General features: G+C 36.2%; 1 protein-coding gene across 2 annotated transcripts in view; it reads left to right on the top strand.

Annotated features, from left to right (window-relative positions):
- LNPEP (leucyl and cystinyl aminopeptidase) overlaps positions 1-15,204 on the top strand; it is a 91,482-nt gene that overhangs the window by 58,177 nt on the left and 18,101 nt on the right. For both annotated transcript variants that reach the window (XM_014467607.2, XM_023749756.1), the window contains exons 8-13: positions 1,393-1,524; positions 4,984-5,115; positions 5,796-5,956; positions 6,477-6,565; positions 13,568-13,751; positions 14,889-15,045. In XM_014467607.2, the coding sequence (XP_014323093.1) occupies positions 1,393-1,524; positions 4,984-5,115; positions 5,796-5,956; positions 6,477-6,565; positions 13,568-13,751; positions 14,889-15,045 (855 nt within the window). The remainder of the gene's footprint in view (positions 1-1,392; positions 1,525-4,983; positions 5,116-5,795; positions 5,957-6,476; positions 6,566-13,567; positions 13,752-14,888; positions 15,046-15,204) is intronic.

Below are 15,204 nucleotides of genomic sequence, written 5' to 3'. Positions count from 1 at the left end.
TATTTCTAGAAAGAAACAATAAAATTGGCCTCTGTTACTTAAATCTGTACCTCTTGAGATCTGACAATGAAAGTTATGCTTTTATTTACTGACATATTTCATTGAAAGCTGAAAGTATGTGAAATTATTTTACATTTTGTTATTAGGATAAATATTTTAAATTGATTTGCTACATTTTATTTTCAAAAGTTGTGATTCTTCTGCTTGAAGGAATTTAGATATAATTGAAAGGCCTTTTTTGCAAAACAAAACATTTTATCCTGTGCATAAAGAAAGAAAAAAATTAAGATATTTTGTAGCAATACTCTCTGCTATCACTCTGATCATACTTATAACAGTGATACAGAAAAATAATTTTCCCTTTTTAGATACAAACCATATTCTGTTCCTTTTCAAACACTTGGAACACTATTTTGTTATAGAGAGCATAGTAATGCTGCCACTTTATTAGACTCTGGAGATGTTTGCCATCCTTAGAAATATTTTGACACACTAGGTTATGATATGACAGTTATTGCCAAATAATTCAAGCAATAGGTGGGAAAGTATAAAGATCCCTTTCAATCCTAAAATTCTGTAACTTTCTATTAAATTTCCTGGCTATATGACCCAAGACTTCTTTAAAACAGGAATATTCTTAGAGCTTTCAATGTGAAATTTTTGTGTAGGGCCTATTCAAAAATTTCAAATGGCACAGAATGAACTCATCTTTAGTTAGAAGACTAAACAAGATACTTTAAATCTGTGTATGCTCCTTAATTAAGCAGTGAGATTCACAGTTTCACCACTTGGTGGTGCACAGAATGTTTAAAAGCTTCTAATATATATTCTAAGGGAGCTCATCTCCTGAGCTTTCAAAGAATTCTTTCTGTTTAAGAGTTATATTTTATTTCAAATGAACCCCAGTTAAAGGAAATGTATATTATCTTAACAGAAAAGCTGGACTGTATATAATAAATTGGCTTAAGGATAACTTTTTATTTTAAATTTTTATTTTTTAATTTCAGATTTTTATTTTTGTTTTTTAATTTTAGATTTTATTTTTAAAATATACACTACACTTTTTATACTGTTCATCTTGAATAGCAGGATTTGGCATTTTTTTGTTGCTTTAGTAAAAGAATCTTAATTTATCCTTATACTGTTGTTGCATAGGAAACACTGTTTTCCATGTGGCCAGGATGTTATAATTTTATCTTTAAATTTAAGGAATATGTGTGAATATTACACTTCCAATATTTTGCAAAAGCTTATGTTCTGAAGTTGAGTAAATCTGGTTATTTTTTTTAATAATGTCCTTAAGCAGTAGTCTAATTTATATAAATAATTGCTATACATGCCTTTGCCTTTGATGCTGTTCATGATTTCCTAACCTGTCTCATTTTTTACTAGTATGAAGATTTCTTAGATGCTCGATTTAAAACCATGAAGAAAGATTCCTTGAATTCATCTCATCCAATATCATCATCTGTTCAGTCTTCAGAACAGATTGAAGAAATGTTTGATGCTCTCTCCTATTTTAAGGTATTACTATGCACATTAGTACCTGGAGTAGGTTTCAAATTAACTTCATATGTGAACAAGCTACATGGTTTAGATTGTTATAAAAATTAAATGAGTATTATTTTTAGGCATCCTGTTAAAATTTAAGATCTTTGCTTCTATTTAAATTTTGAACTTAACTTTTTCTGGGTTGTTCTTTTTTTTTTCTCTGTCTCGTTTAAGTTCTCTGACTAGTATTCTGGGCATTTTACTAGATGTTATAGCAATATATCTTTTAAAGTTGGTTCATTCTTTAGATCTGTAGGTAGAATATGTCCAGGGAGGATTCTAAGCAAGCCTTTGGATGTGTGATTCAGGATTGAGGTATATTCCAAAGTCAGAATTTCCAAAACAAGTAAGCAAACAGATATTAAAAGAATTGAAGTTCAGGAGATTCCAAGATGTCTACTGAGTAGGTGGAAGCTACTCTCACCTCCTCCGGCACCAGACCAGATTTACAGGTAAATTGTAGAGCTGTCAACCTGAATAACCAACTGAAGAACAGCTGAATAGGTGTATTATAACCAAGGATTTACAGAAGAAGCCGCATAAAGATTGGTAAGAAGAGGAGATGCTGCAGCTGAGAAGCCGCAGGGATATCTTGGCTGCAATCATCCCCCTGAAGAGTGTGGGGTCTCAGTCCCATGCTGGGATCCCCAGCCCAGAGCGTCAGAGCTGGGAAGAGAAGCCTGCATAGCATCTGGCAGTGAAAATCAGTGGGGACTGTCTTCCTGGAAGAGGAGGGCATCTTCTAGAAACCCTGGTGTTCTTTTAAAGGGCCAACACACAGGATCTTGCTTTCAGACACTCACCTGGGGCTCCAGTAGAGGGAAGATGGCTCAGGGCTGAGGGAACCATAAAGAGAAGATCTGGGTGGCATGGCCCTGAGCAGAGATCTGGGAGGTCCAGCCACTGAGGTCCCTGTGCTAAGTCCCTATCCCACACTGCACTCTGGCGCCATCTTCCCAGGGTCCAGCACTCCTATTCCTGCAGCACCAGCCTGTGGAGTGCACTAACCCAGACTTCCAACTACCAGCGACACCTCCCTACCAAGCTTGAGTCCTGAGGAGGGGTCTGTGGGCTGCACACAACAGGGAACTTTGATGTGCTCTTTTTCTGGAGAAGCAGTTGCCAGTCATTGAGCCATGTGGCTTTGGAACAGGGGTTAGTCTTGCCCCCCTCCCGCAGCCTCAGCTGCCTCCACCCTCAACAGGAGACGCTTTTGATCTGTCCTCCTGGGTCCTGGTGGCCCTGCCTGACTGAGCACAGTTCCACAGACAGACGGGGAAGGGAGTGCTGCTCAGAGCTGGGACCTTTGGAGCCTGCCTCCCACCAAAGCTCTTGTCTGGGACTCTGTGGGGCGCAGGGTCGTGTGCCTGCAGAGTGGGAGGAAGGAGACGTGTTTGCCCACCTCCTGCAGGAGGGGTGGGCACCAGCCCCGACAGGAGACTCATTTGATCTGTCTTCCCAAGTCCATGTCATCAAGAAACTCAAAGTTTAGGCGGTGGGTACTTGTGAAGCAATAAGAGATAATATGTGCTAAAGGAATGGTAGAATATTTATGCCTGGGATTATGAAGATAGATTTTTTGGAGGAAAATGGAATTTATTGTAAAGGTCAATCCCATAGAATTTGCTAATGGATTACATGTGGAATATAAGTGAGGCATCAAGGATGACTTCAAGATTTTGCCTAAACAACTGGAGAAATGGAATTATTATTTGCTGCATTGGGGGAAACTATTGGAGGAGTAGATTTGGGAGAAGAAGAAAATTAAAAGTTTAGTTTTTGAGATATGAAGCAGGCATTTGGGTGTGAGTCTGGAATTCAGAGGGAAAGTCTAGTTAGAGATCAACTATAAATTTGAGATCAACTGGAAGAAAATTTGGAGAGAGAGAAGAAAAGAGATCTGAAGATTAAATGCCAGGGAACATCCAAATTTAGTCCTTGGGAAAGTGAGGAGGAACCAGCAAAAGAGACTGAGGTTTAGCCAGTGAATAGGGGGGAAATCTAGAGTGGTGTTCCAAGGCCAAGTACAGAAGGCCTTCAGGAGGAGTGGTTGATAGCACTTGATAGTTAGGAGTGGTTGATAGTTATTAGTGCTTGATAAGTTGAGCCACGGAATTGACGTTGGTTTGACACTATGAAGTTCACCTTGAAGAAACCTTGATAAAATATTTCCAGTGGAGTGATGATTGGAAGATGGCTCAAGAGAAAATGGGAAGAGAGCAAATGGAGATGGCAAATGCAGGCATCTATTTCGAGGAGTTTACTACAAAGCGAGAACAAGAGGAAACTAGAGGAGACCTGAGGTTAAGGAAAGGAAGGACATCTTTTATTTGTTTAAAATGAGGAATGTTACAGAGTCTGTGGGTTTAATGGGAAAGTTACAGTAGAGAGGGAAAGTAGGTGATATAGGAGAGAAGGGGAGATGTTGGAAAAGAGTGAGTACTTAAATTTATAGAACAAGTAACACCAGAGAGAGCAATAGATATTAAATTCAGTTAATGTGTGTATGGTAATCTTAATGACTTGACATTGCTACATTTTTATCAGAAGTGAAACTCATTCAAAAACCATTTGAATGCTTACTGTGTACTAGGCTTGTTTTAGTCATTGGAGTTGAATTTTTCAGTTTTCCCCTCAACAAGCACACATTCTACAAGAAGAAATAACTATATCTATAGCAGATGCAGGAAGTGATATAAATTGCTTTTGAAGATAGAAAAATATGATTTTTATCTCAAATTGGAGGCTTCACAGACGAGGTGGTTGTTATTTTAAGAGTGGGAGTGATGATGTGTGCATCAGTGACTATGATGTGACCTTAATAGGTGCATGCCTGATTTTGGATTATTAGTGTATACTTACTACCCTATACATTCATCAGTTCCAAACATAGTGGAAGTGACTCTTCAGGAAGAAGAGAGATCTTGGTTACTTTAGCGACATGATATACTAACATTGGAAATTAATGTAGTCCCAGCAGAGAGACTTTTGAGAGCTCTTTAATTTATTGTCCCCAGCAGAGTGCCCATGAATTGAACTGGTACCTTAAACATTGGGGATATAAGTGGGGATGCCACAGAATATTTGGCATGTATTTCTGTTAAAAATATATTTATAATTGCTTAGTTTTTTAACATTAACACTGAAACAGTGAGTAACTGACAGACCACACAAAATGGCTCATAGTAGAATTAATGCACATGGGAATCTCCATTAATTCTTTTCAAATCCTTTAAAATAATTTTAAGATAATTTGAACATAGTCCACATGTGGTTATATGAGACCAAGTAGCTGTGTATCATAACTAGGCTTTATATATGGAAGTATATGCTTAAATTGACTATATTTTGAATTTTAGATTCTTAATTCTATATATTGTATTCTATTATTTTCCTCCCTTTCTACTTTTTTTCTTCTTTCTTTTTGAATAGGGAGCTTCTCTCTTGTTGATGCTGAAAACATATCTTGGTGAAGATGTATTTCAACGTGCTCTTGTTCTTTACCTGCAAAAGCATAGCTATGCATCCATTCAAAGTGATGATCTGTGGGATAGTTTTAATGAGGTAAGTGGCTGACCTGGTGTTTTCTTGGGCGCTTGAAGTAAGAAGAGAGGAGTTCTATTTATATTTTTATCAAGTATATAAGTAAGTTGTGGTAACAAAGATAGTTATTTGAGAAAGAGGGAGATAGAGCTTGAGATATAAACATTCATAGAACACAGAATTGGAAAGAAATGGAAGTACTAGTCTTAATTACTGAAAAATTGTGTGTGGCCTTGTGCGACCATTTTTGTTCTACATCTTAATCTCCATTCCTACTTTGTAGGAAAATTGTCTTTTCCAAATTAATGTATATTACTATGTTTTCTTCAAAAATCTTTTTTCATTATGTTTTTGCAGTTTTTCAGTCTCCTTCAATGCTAGTCGTGTGGCCTGAAAGAGCGCTTATACCACCTTAGGGATTTTAATGAACACTTGGTTGATAATATCTATTGCTTTTTCAACATTGTGCCTCTCTCATGCTCTTTAATTATCACTTAGTTCTGTCCCAGGTCACTTGCCTTTTAGCAATTGCTCATTTACCTATATTAGAAATGTAAATTTAGCTCAGCATTTGTGCTGCTTTATATTAACTCTAAATGCAGTCTTCATAGAATGTGGTACAGAAAGAGGAAAAGATACAAACTGTTAAGTTTTTAAACTGTTTATTTTTAAGCAAAAATAATTTATTCTTTTATTTATAGGTCACAAACAAAACAGTAGATGTCAAGAAAATGATGAAAACCTGGACCCTGCAGAAAGGATTTCCTTTGGTGACTGTGCAAAGAAAGGGAAAGGAGCTTCTTGTACAACAAGAAAGATTCTTTTTAAATATGAAGCCTGAAATCCAGCCTTCAGATGCAAGGTACACGCCCACTTTCTCTGCCTACCATCTCTTTGGACCCTCAGGTTAAAGTATTTTTAAATGTTTTGTAATCATAGGTTCGTATATATTTTTGTAATACTCACCTGAGGATATATTTTCCATTACTTTTTAGAGAGAGTGGAAGGGAAGCGGAGGGAGGGAGGGAGTGAGGGGGGGAGAGAGAGAGAGAGAGAGATGTGAGAGAGACATATCGATTGGTTGCCTCCCATGGGAGCCCCAATCAGGTCCAGGGATTGACCTGCAACCCAGGTATGTGCCCTTAACTGGGAATCAAATCAGAGACCCTTTGGTGTGCAGGCTGACACTCTAACCATTTAGCAACACTGGCCAGGGCCATAGGTTCTTATAAAACATTAACAAGATTACCCCTTTCTGGAAATATCTTGAAAATTTTCATCTTCCTGCCCCCAAAAAACAATAAAGCAAAAATGGACAAATTATGTGTAACTGACTAAAATATTGGAAAGTGTAATAATTTTTCAATATTTTCTTTTTATAGCTATCTGTGGCATATTCCACTATCCTTTGTCACTGAGGGAAGAAATTATTCAAAACATCAATTGGTATCATTTCTGGACAAGAAATCAGGTTTGACTTAACACTTTCTGTATAAGAAATTGGAAGCAGCATATTTTTAAAATATCTGACTAAGCAGCAGAAAGGAGTTTACACTTTCCAGTGTACACACTCTCGAAGCTGGTTTTGTGAGTCATCTATACATGATGTGATTAAAATGAGAATGGGTCTATGTATCTACCGTGTATAAAATTGGTTTGGCTTATTCATGTAACATAAGGTATAAAAAGTTGCACAGAAAGTGCTAGCATTCCTGGTAGAAAATAACAAATGCTATATCTTTATAGCCTAGGTCAGTGGTCGGCAAACTGCGGCTGGCGAGCCACATGTGGCTCTTTGGCCCCTTGAGTGTGGCTCTTCCACAAAATACCGACTTCTGCGCATGGGCCACGAAGTTTCAATTGCACTGTACATGCGCACCCGCACGTGGTATTTTGTGGAAGAGCCACACTCAAGGGGCCAAAGAGCTGCATGTGGCTCGCCTGCTGCAGTTTGCCGACCACTGGCCTAGGTAGATACTTTATGTCACAAAGTAAGAAGTAGAGCAGTTTTTTTAAAGGATGCTGTGCTGTCTGCCATCTAGGGACAAGCACCCTAGATGATGCTTATGCATATTAAAAGTTGATTGATGACCTAGATTTATAGTAAATAATTATTACAGAATGTCCTATAGACATAGTATACATTTTTTAGTAATGAAAAACATGGGGCAAAGCATTATGCTTCCAAGGAAGGCGTAATAAAATGTAAAGATTGTATATGCTGACCCACAACGAGTCTATAAAAAGCAATTGAAATGTAGTTTCTGACCATCTGTTAACTACCTCTATGTATCCTGCCACATCATGTATCCTCTTAATTTACACCATGAAAGAATATATGGCTTCTGAGTTCTTCAGGAATCATTAGTGATACTCTAGATTTATGTAAAGGGAAAATTTCTTGTTTGAATTTGGATCTGGTGTTCAATCCCGTGTTTTTTAGAGTGCAGTGTAGCTTAGTGGTTAAGAGAACAGACTTTGGAGCCAGATTGCCTGGCTCAGTTGTATGATTTTAGGTAAATTATATGACCTCTCTGAACCTCATTCCCTCAGCTCTGGAATGGAGCTAGTAGTTATACTTACTATATGGTGTTATGATGAGGATTAATTGAGTTCAATTATATGAAACACCCAGAACAACAGCTGGCATATGTTTTGTGCTATATAAGGGTTGGCTATTATTATTGATGTTATTACTGAAAAAAAAATACTTTAAACATAATATATCCACATTACAGAAAATCTAGAAAAAGAACAAATCTTCTCACCCTATCATTACTACTCTCATGTTATTTCTTTTTAGTCATTTAAAAGTATATTTTACTTAGTTGATGTCATTGTGTACATGTGATTTTTGCATCTTTTTTTAAGCTTAATATATATAGTAATTGACTTAATCTTTCTTTACTATTGGACACTTGATTCACCATTTTTTTGTTTGTTAATCCTCACCTGAGACTATTTTTTTATTGCTTTTAGATAGAGTGGAAGGGAGGGGGGGAGGGGAGAGAAAGAGAAAGAAGAATATCGATGTGAGAGAGACACATCGATTGGTTGTCTCTCACATGTACCCTCACTGTGGCCAGGGAACAAACCCGCAACCCAGGTATATGTCCTTGACTGGAATCGAATCTGGAGCTTTCTGTGAACAGGCTGACGCTCTAAGTCTAACCACTTAGAAATACCGGCCAGGAAAAAAATGAAATGAAAACAAATCTGCATACTTTCAGTGAGCCCTGCAAGAATAGTCTCTAACCTAAGAGAGAAGAAATAATCTCATTTCCCTGTTTGAAAGGGACCAATAAAGATATTTTGCAAACGTCCTGGTAATCTGTAAGTTTTTGGTGGTATTAGAAGTAATTGGACAATAAGATAACTGATTTATTAACCCTTTACTTTTTAGCTCAGTTTACATGTGAGCCTTTTAAACTCTTTGAGATTCACATCCCCAAGTCTAGCTCATATTTTTCTTTATAGCCTTTTCTTTCTCAGCCCTTACCTGGCATTCTGTGTTTCCGCCGCACAAAAATAGTTTGAGCAACTCAAACAGGCCATTCTTCCTCTTGTCTCTGGGTGGCCTTTGTTTATGCTGTTTTGTCGCCTGGAAGAAAACTCTTGCCTCCCCACTCCCTTGATTTACTCCTATTCATTCTTCAGATCTAGGTTCACCCATTGCTTGCTCCTTTAATAACATTCTCTACTTCTCTACTTTTGTATACTTTAAGTACTGTTTCACTTATACTAGTATCTGTCCCCATATTAGATATGTCCCCTATTGAAGGTAGATATCATGACTATATGAATCAGTTTTGCAACCTTAACACCCAGTAGGCACATAAACATTTATTGAATGAATAAATCTTGTCTATAGTGAAGTGACTCAATTTCAAATCTCACTGTAAAAAGTTCTAGAAGAGCATTCAAAGCCTAATGAAATTATATCTTCTGTTTCCTTTCATTTCAAAATATTGTTGGTACAGGAAAATATACAAAATGCACTATAATATAATTGATTTAATCTAGAGCTGTAACTGAGCCAATACATGATGAAAGTGGTGTCTGTTGGTTCCTCTTCTCAACTGTGTGATTTCCCGTACTGCTGCTGCTGCTGCTGCTTTCATCCCTGGCATTTTGGATTTTGAGGGTCCACATTGAAAATGTTCTATCCTCACAAAAAAATGTTGGACCCTAAGGGACAGTTGGCTCTTCTTGGTTCCTGATACTTCAGTGAGAATCACTCTTATTTTAATTTTTTTAACTTTTTCTGTTCTCAAAAGAAATGTAGCTGAGGCGGTGGCTACAAAGGCTTATTTTATGTCATATGACTTTAGTACAGGGTGTTATCTTGGTAGTCTATTAAATCTATATTATAGTCCCATGTGTTACAGAGGTAGTCCATTAGTTCAGTCAAATATAAGAGTTATACTGTATTTGGTTAATATTTTTGTCACTTTCCTGCATACATGAATTTTGAACAATTAATAGTTGTGCAGAAGAAGGCCTGAAAAGGCCCGGCCGGAGTGGCTCAGTTGGTTAAGCATCATCTTGTGCACCAAAAGCTGCTGGTTTGATTCCTGGTCAGGACACATATCTGGGTTGTAGGTTCAAGATCCTGTATAGAAGGCAACTGATCTATGTTTCTCTCTCACATTGATGTTTTTCTCTCTCTCTCTAATCATGTCCTTGGGTGAGGATTAAAAATAAAAAGGTCTGAAAGGGGCCTTTTTTTTTTTTTAAGCTACATATTGAGAAAATTATACTAAAAATGTGTCTCCCTCTCCCTTTTCTTCCTCCCCCCACCCCCTTCTATCTCTGTCTCAGTCTCAATCCACATCTTACTCAGACCTCTAAGCTCTTTAACTATAGGAAGTTTTTATACGAAATCTAACTTGAAACATTCATGTTTCTAAAAGGATATCACTGTGCCAGAAATATTTCCCCAAAATTAAAAGACATGTCATTGTAGTGAGAGGCAACTGGAAAAAAGAAGAAGGAAAATCATAGAATTAAGATATTTATCATGTGCCTTTCTCTACTCTCGCCCCCCCCCCCCCAACCCCCGCTAATAAAATAAAGGAGAAGAAAGGAGCTTTGCAGAAAGGAATGCTTTTGAACAAGAGGGGATGCAGTTCAGCCGTATGTCGTATGTCTCGTGCTAGTCCTCTGGAGCAAACTACACAGGAAATTTTGTGACTTTCTAGTAAAAACATGATTTTTGTTTTTGTGCTGTAATGTTTCTTTATAAAACAGTAGTTGATTTTCATAACTCATGGACACATGGCTTTTTAAAATCAATATTAGATTACTTCATCTGGGCTTCTGCCATTTAACATTGGAATTGCTCATTCTTTTTTACTACTCAATGGATTGTGAAAATTGAACTGTTAATCTGTTAATGATTATAATAAATTAAAAACATATGAGGGTAGCCGCATCCACATTTGAGCTACAGGACATAGTTACCTCCCTTGTGAGCAAAGCTATTATTTTTTGATACCCGTGGTTTTAAGGATCTCTATTCTGGATCATTCAGAAGACCTGAAAAAGACGAACATGTTGACTCTTTATATGATAGCTCTCCTCTCTGTGCTGTTGGCTGTACTGCTTTATATTCTGTCATCGAGATGACAGTAATAATTTCAAGTACACTCCCAGCTGCATTTCTCCTTTCTACCATTTGGACTTGGCTAGGTTTACAACACGCAAGTTGCTTGCTTATCGGCCAGATTCTCAATATTTTCTCGCATCCATCCAGTGGGAAAAATGCCATACTTGTCATTACTTGCCTCCTTTTAAGAGAAAGGGAGAGTTGGAGCTCTTCATTCCTCCCCAAGGTCCTTTCTTGATAAAAGATCTATAGAAAATTGTGTTTGGTGACCTGGTGAGTGTTGATATTTTTGCATTAGCTAATGATAAAGTTAATTTCTTTAGTCATAGTTTTGTTAAAAATGTCTTCAACTTGGAGCAGCTACTGTTGCCATCACAGTTATTCCTTAGAACTTCATTCTGCTCTAGAAAAAGGAATAGACTATATTAATATAATTGATTTTTCTGCTATATTAGCAATAAAACAGAAATTAGTATGGAATTTTTAAATGAAAAATACATTGTCTGAGATATGTCATGTTAAGACAAAATCAGAATGTAAGTCTTTTCCATCTTAAACATCTTTTGTAGTTTCAGTAGAATAAATAAAATATTAAGAGAATCTGATCTGATAAATTTTAATAATTCATGCTTTTGAAGTTGATAGACCCTAAGATGTCATACACTAAAGGATTTAAGTGTGTTTCTAAAATATATGTGCAAAAACCTTCACACAGCATTATTATGATAGTGAAAATTTTAAAACAGCCTAATTGTTTCCAAATAGGAAACTCCTAAACTATGGTAGGTCTTGAAATAGACTTATTATGAAGATATTTGAATACTGCATAGGAAAAATGGCAGGGGGTGGAATCTGATAAATGAAAATGAAGTATAAAAATGAATGCATATATATAGATCCATAGTATGGAATATTACATTAATTAAATTGTGTATAGGAAAAATCTTGGCAGGAAATAGACCCCAAAGTGCTATTATTATCTGAGCTTAGATTATTTTTCTTATCTCTCTATTCCTCTTTCTCTTATAATTTTTTTTATTTCATTGAGGGTTTTTTTATTGTCTCAAGTTTTACATATTTCTCCTTTTCCCCCAATTGACGCCCCCCCCAGCCATTCCCACCCTGAGCAAGCCCCCACTGCCCCAGTGTCTGTGTCCATTGGTTATGCTAATATGCATGCATACAAGTCCTTTAGTTGCTCTCTAACCCCCCTTCCCCTACCATTTGTCTCTAGATCGGTCTATTCTTGTTCATCAAATTATGTTGATCATTATATTCCACATATGAGTGAGATCATGTGATATTTATCTTTCTCTGACTGGCTTATTTCGCTTAGCATAATGCTCTTCAGTTCCATCCATGTTGTTGCAAATGGTAAAAGTTCCTTTTTTACAGCGGCATAGTATTCCATTGTGTAGATGTACCACAGTTTTTTAATCTACTCATCTGCTGACGGGCACTTAAGCTGTTTCTAAATCTTAGTAAATTGTGCTGCTATGAACATAGGGGTGCATATATCCTTTCTGGTTGATGTTTCTGGTTTCTTGGGATATATTCCTAGAAGTGGAATTACTGGGTCAAATGGGAGTTCCATTTTTAACTTTTTGAGGAAACTCCATACTGTCTTCCACAGTGGCTGCACCAGTTCTCTTATAATTTTTTTAAAATATATTTTTATTTCAGAGAGGTAGGGAGAGGGAGAGAGATAGAAACATCAATGATGAGAGAGAATTATTGATTGGCTGCCTCCTGCACACACCCTTCCCCCCGCCAGACCCCACCCATGCATGAATTGGTGCACTGGGCCTCTAGTATTCTAATAAATAGTAAACCTTAAGGCACTTAGAAGTATACCCTCAACTGTTATATTAAAATCATGTCCTTGTTGCAACTTCAAAGGACATTTCTTGATTAGTATTTTTAAGGACTTTAAAATTTATTACATATATTTTGTAGTTAGCTTTTGTAGTAATACTTTTTGTAGTCATATAGTTTGTTCCTCCCTATTAATTATAAATTAATTGAAATCATTCCATATAAATTTCTAACAATTCTGTCAGCATTTATATATGTAATGGTTTGGACCAAAAAAATGCAAATCACTTTTCTATTATTTTCACTCAGTTATTTTTTATTTGTGCGTGTTGAGACATTAATCCTTCCCTAAAGTTTATTTTGCTAGATTTGAATTATGTGACTTTTTAAAATGGCTTTATTTGTTCTTCCTTTGCTATCATAAAGACAAAGGCTGCAATGGAACACATTTTATGTAGTTCTCTCTTGATCTTCCCCTGCTGCCCCACCCCACACACATTTTCCCTTTCTCCCTGCTTCTCTCCTTTAGCCACAATGAACTTGGGAGCCAGTTCAGTGCATGGACACCATGTATACTTTCTCTTTGGGTCTTGAACACTCTTTACCTAGCTAACATCTATATATCTTGAAGTCTCAACTTAACAGTCATTTCTTCCAGGAAATCTCCTAACTTCCCTAGGGAATGAAGCATTTCTTCTATGTACTTCCATAGAATATCATATTTTCTTTTTCCATCAATAACATTTATATGAATTCTACCTACCTGGTTACAGTAAACTGTAAGATCTATGCGAGAAGAGACATAAGTACCTTGTTCACCATTAAATAAATACCAGTAATTATTAAATGAGTGAGTGGTAATCTTTGTTAATGTGAAAATAACAGCATTAAAAGGCAGAGTTTTAGTTTCTTAGTAGGATAATTAAATATAAAAATATACCATATTAACTTTGAAACAAAGCATTTGTTTAATTTTTTTCTTACCCTATTACCCTTCTCCCTCTCTCTCTTTCTCTCTCTCTCTCTCTCTCATTTTTTTATCTGTATTAGATGTCATCAGTCTTACAGAAGAAGTACAGTGGATCAAAGTCAATACAAACATGACTGGCTATTATATTGTACATTATGCAGATGATGATTGGGATGCACTAATCAAACAGTTGAAAATAAATCCTTATGTCCTGAGTGACAAAGACCGAGCCAACCTCATCAACAACATCTTTGAACTTGCAGGGTAGAGTATTTTTGGTTTTATTTTGTTTGTTTGTTTTTTAAACAAGTGATATTGAGAAAAAGAACACTTTAGAAAAAAAGTTCAAAAGAACCAGCATGTATCATGTATTGCCTGTTAGGTAAACGTCATTTTGGAGGAACTGGAAAATGTCAGGCATAGTTCTTGCCTTGAGGGACTTTATAATCTATAGTGAAAAATTAGCTACAAATATTGAACAGTTAAGTAACAAGATTTACATAACATTTCAAGAATATAGATGCCAACAAGCACGACCCATATTGCTGAATAAGTTGATGTAGTTCAGGCTTTGTTTTACTTATTGATAGAATTCTTTTCAAGCAGCACTTGGTTTGTGTGATGCTTAGTGCTTACTCACTAGTTTGAGGGGCAGTTCTTATATTTGGAGCCTCCTTATTTATGTACCACTTGCCTCCTCCATCACCTCGTGTGCTACTGGAATCCCAAAGCCAAGAATGGCAGAGACCTTGTGTATAGAGAACCTTCAGAATAGGAATATTACCAATTTAGGTTTTTAATGGATCTAGAAACACAAGGAATATTCAAAAGTGTTCCTTCTGACTGCTCTTGACCTTCCTATTTTGGTTCTTTTTTTTTTTTTTTAATGAAATGACATTATATTATCTCAGCCATCATTGTTATGATTTCTATAAAATGGTTGATTTTAAGGATGTACTCAGCATAAATTAATAGTGGACCTCACTTTAACAAGTTTGACAAATAAATTCCCATATAAATAATTTTCTTTCTTTTTTAAATTCTCCTTATGCCACCTGTGCTCACCTGGTAAATATAAGAAATTTAAAAAGCAAATAAAATTAGTACTTTGAATCATTTCTCATCTAAGATGTCATAATTCCTGAGTTAGCAATTTACAGGTGACATGGAATAAAAACGGAGCAATTATTTATCTTTTTTTTCTGAAATGTGTCTTTAACCTTGGGTCACACACATGAACTTAATCAAAGGTAATCATATTTAGTCTAACTTTACAGAATGACACTCTAAGCTTAAATTTTAGGTCTTCAAGACACCATCTGACCATAAAACTTCTCAGCATGCATACAATTCATCTGCCTTTCTCAGCATGTTTACTTTTTCTGTTCTTTTACCCTTTAGGCTAGGCAAAGTGCCTCTTCGGAAGGCCTTTGATTTGATTGGTTATCTTGGAAATGAGACCCATACTGCACCCATCACTGAAACCCTGTTTCAGACAGGCCTCATCTATAACCTCCTTGAAAAACTAGGTTATATGGATCTGGCCTCAAGACTGGTGGTGAGTCTGCCTTTTTTGCCAGCTTCTCTTTGTTAATTGCTTTTAATGTGGTTATTCAGTAATAGGCTTAAAAAGGAATGAAATTCCATTTTCTTCACTTTCCAAGAAATCTTTATTTTTAATCAAAATATCATTGCTTACCATGAAGAGTTGATAAAG

The sequence above is a fragment of the Myotis lucifugus genome, unplaced genomic scaffold (assembly GCF_000147115.1).
Source record: "Myotis lucifugus unplaced genomic scaffold, Myoluc2.0 scaffold_0, whole genome shotgun sequence".
NCBI classification, from domain to species: domain Eukaryota; kingdom Metazoa; phylum Chordata; class Mammalia; order Chiroptera; family Vespertilionidae; genus Myotis; species Myotis lucifugus.
This window is presented reverse-complemented; position numbering and strand designations above follow the sequence as displayed.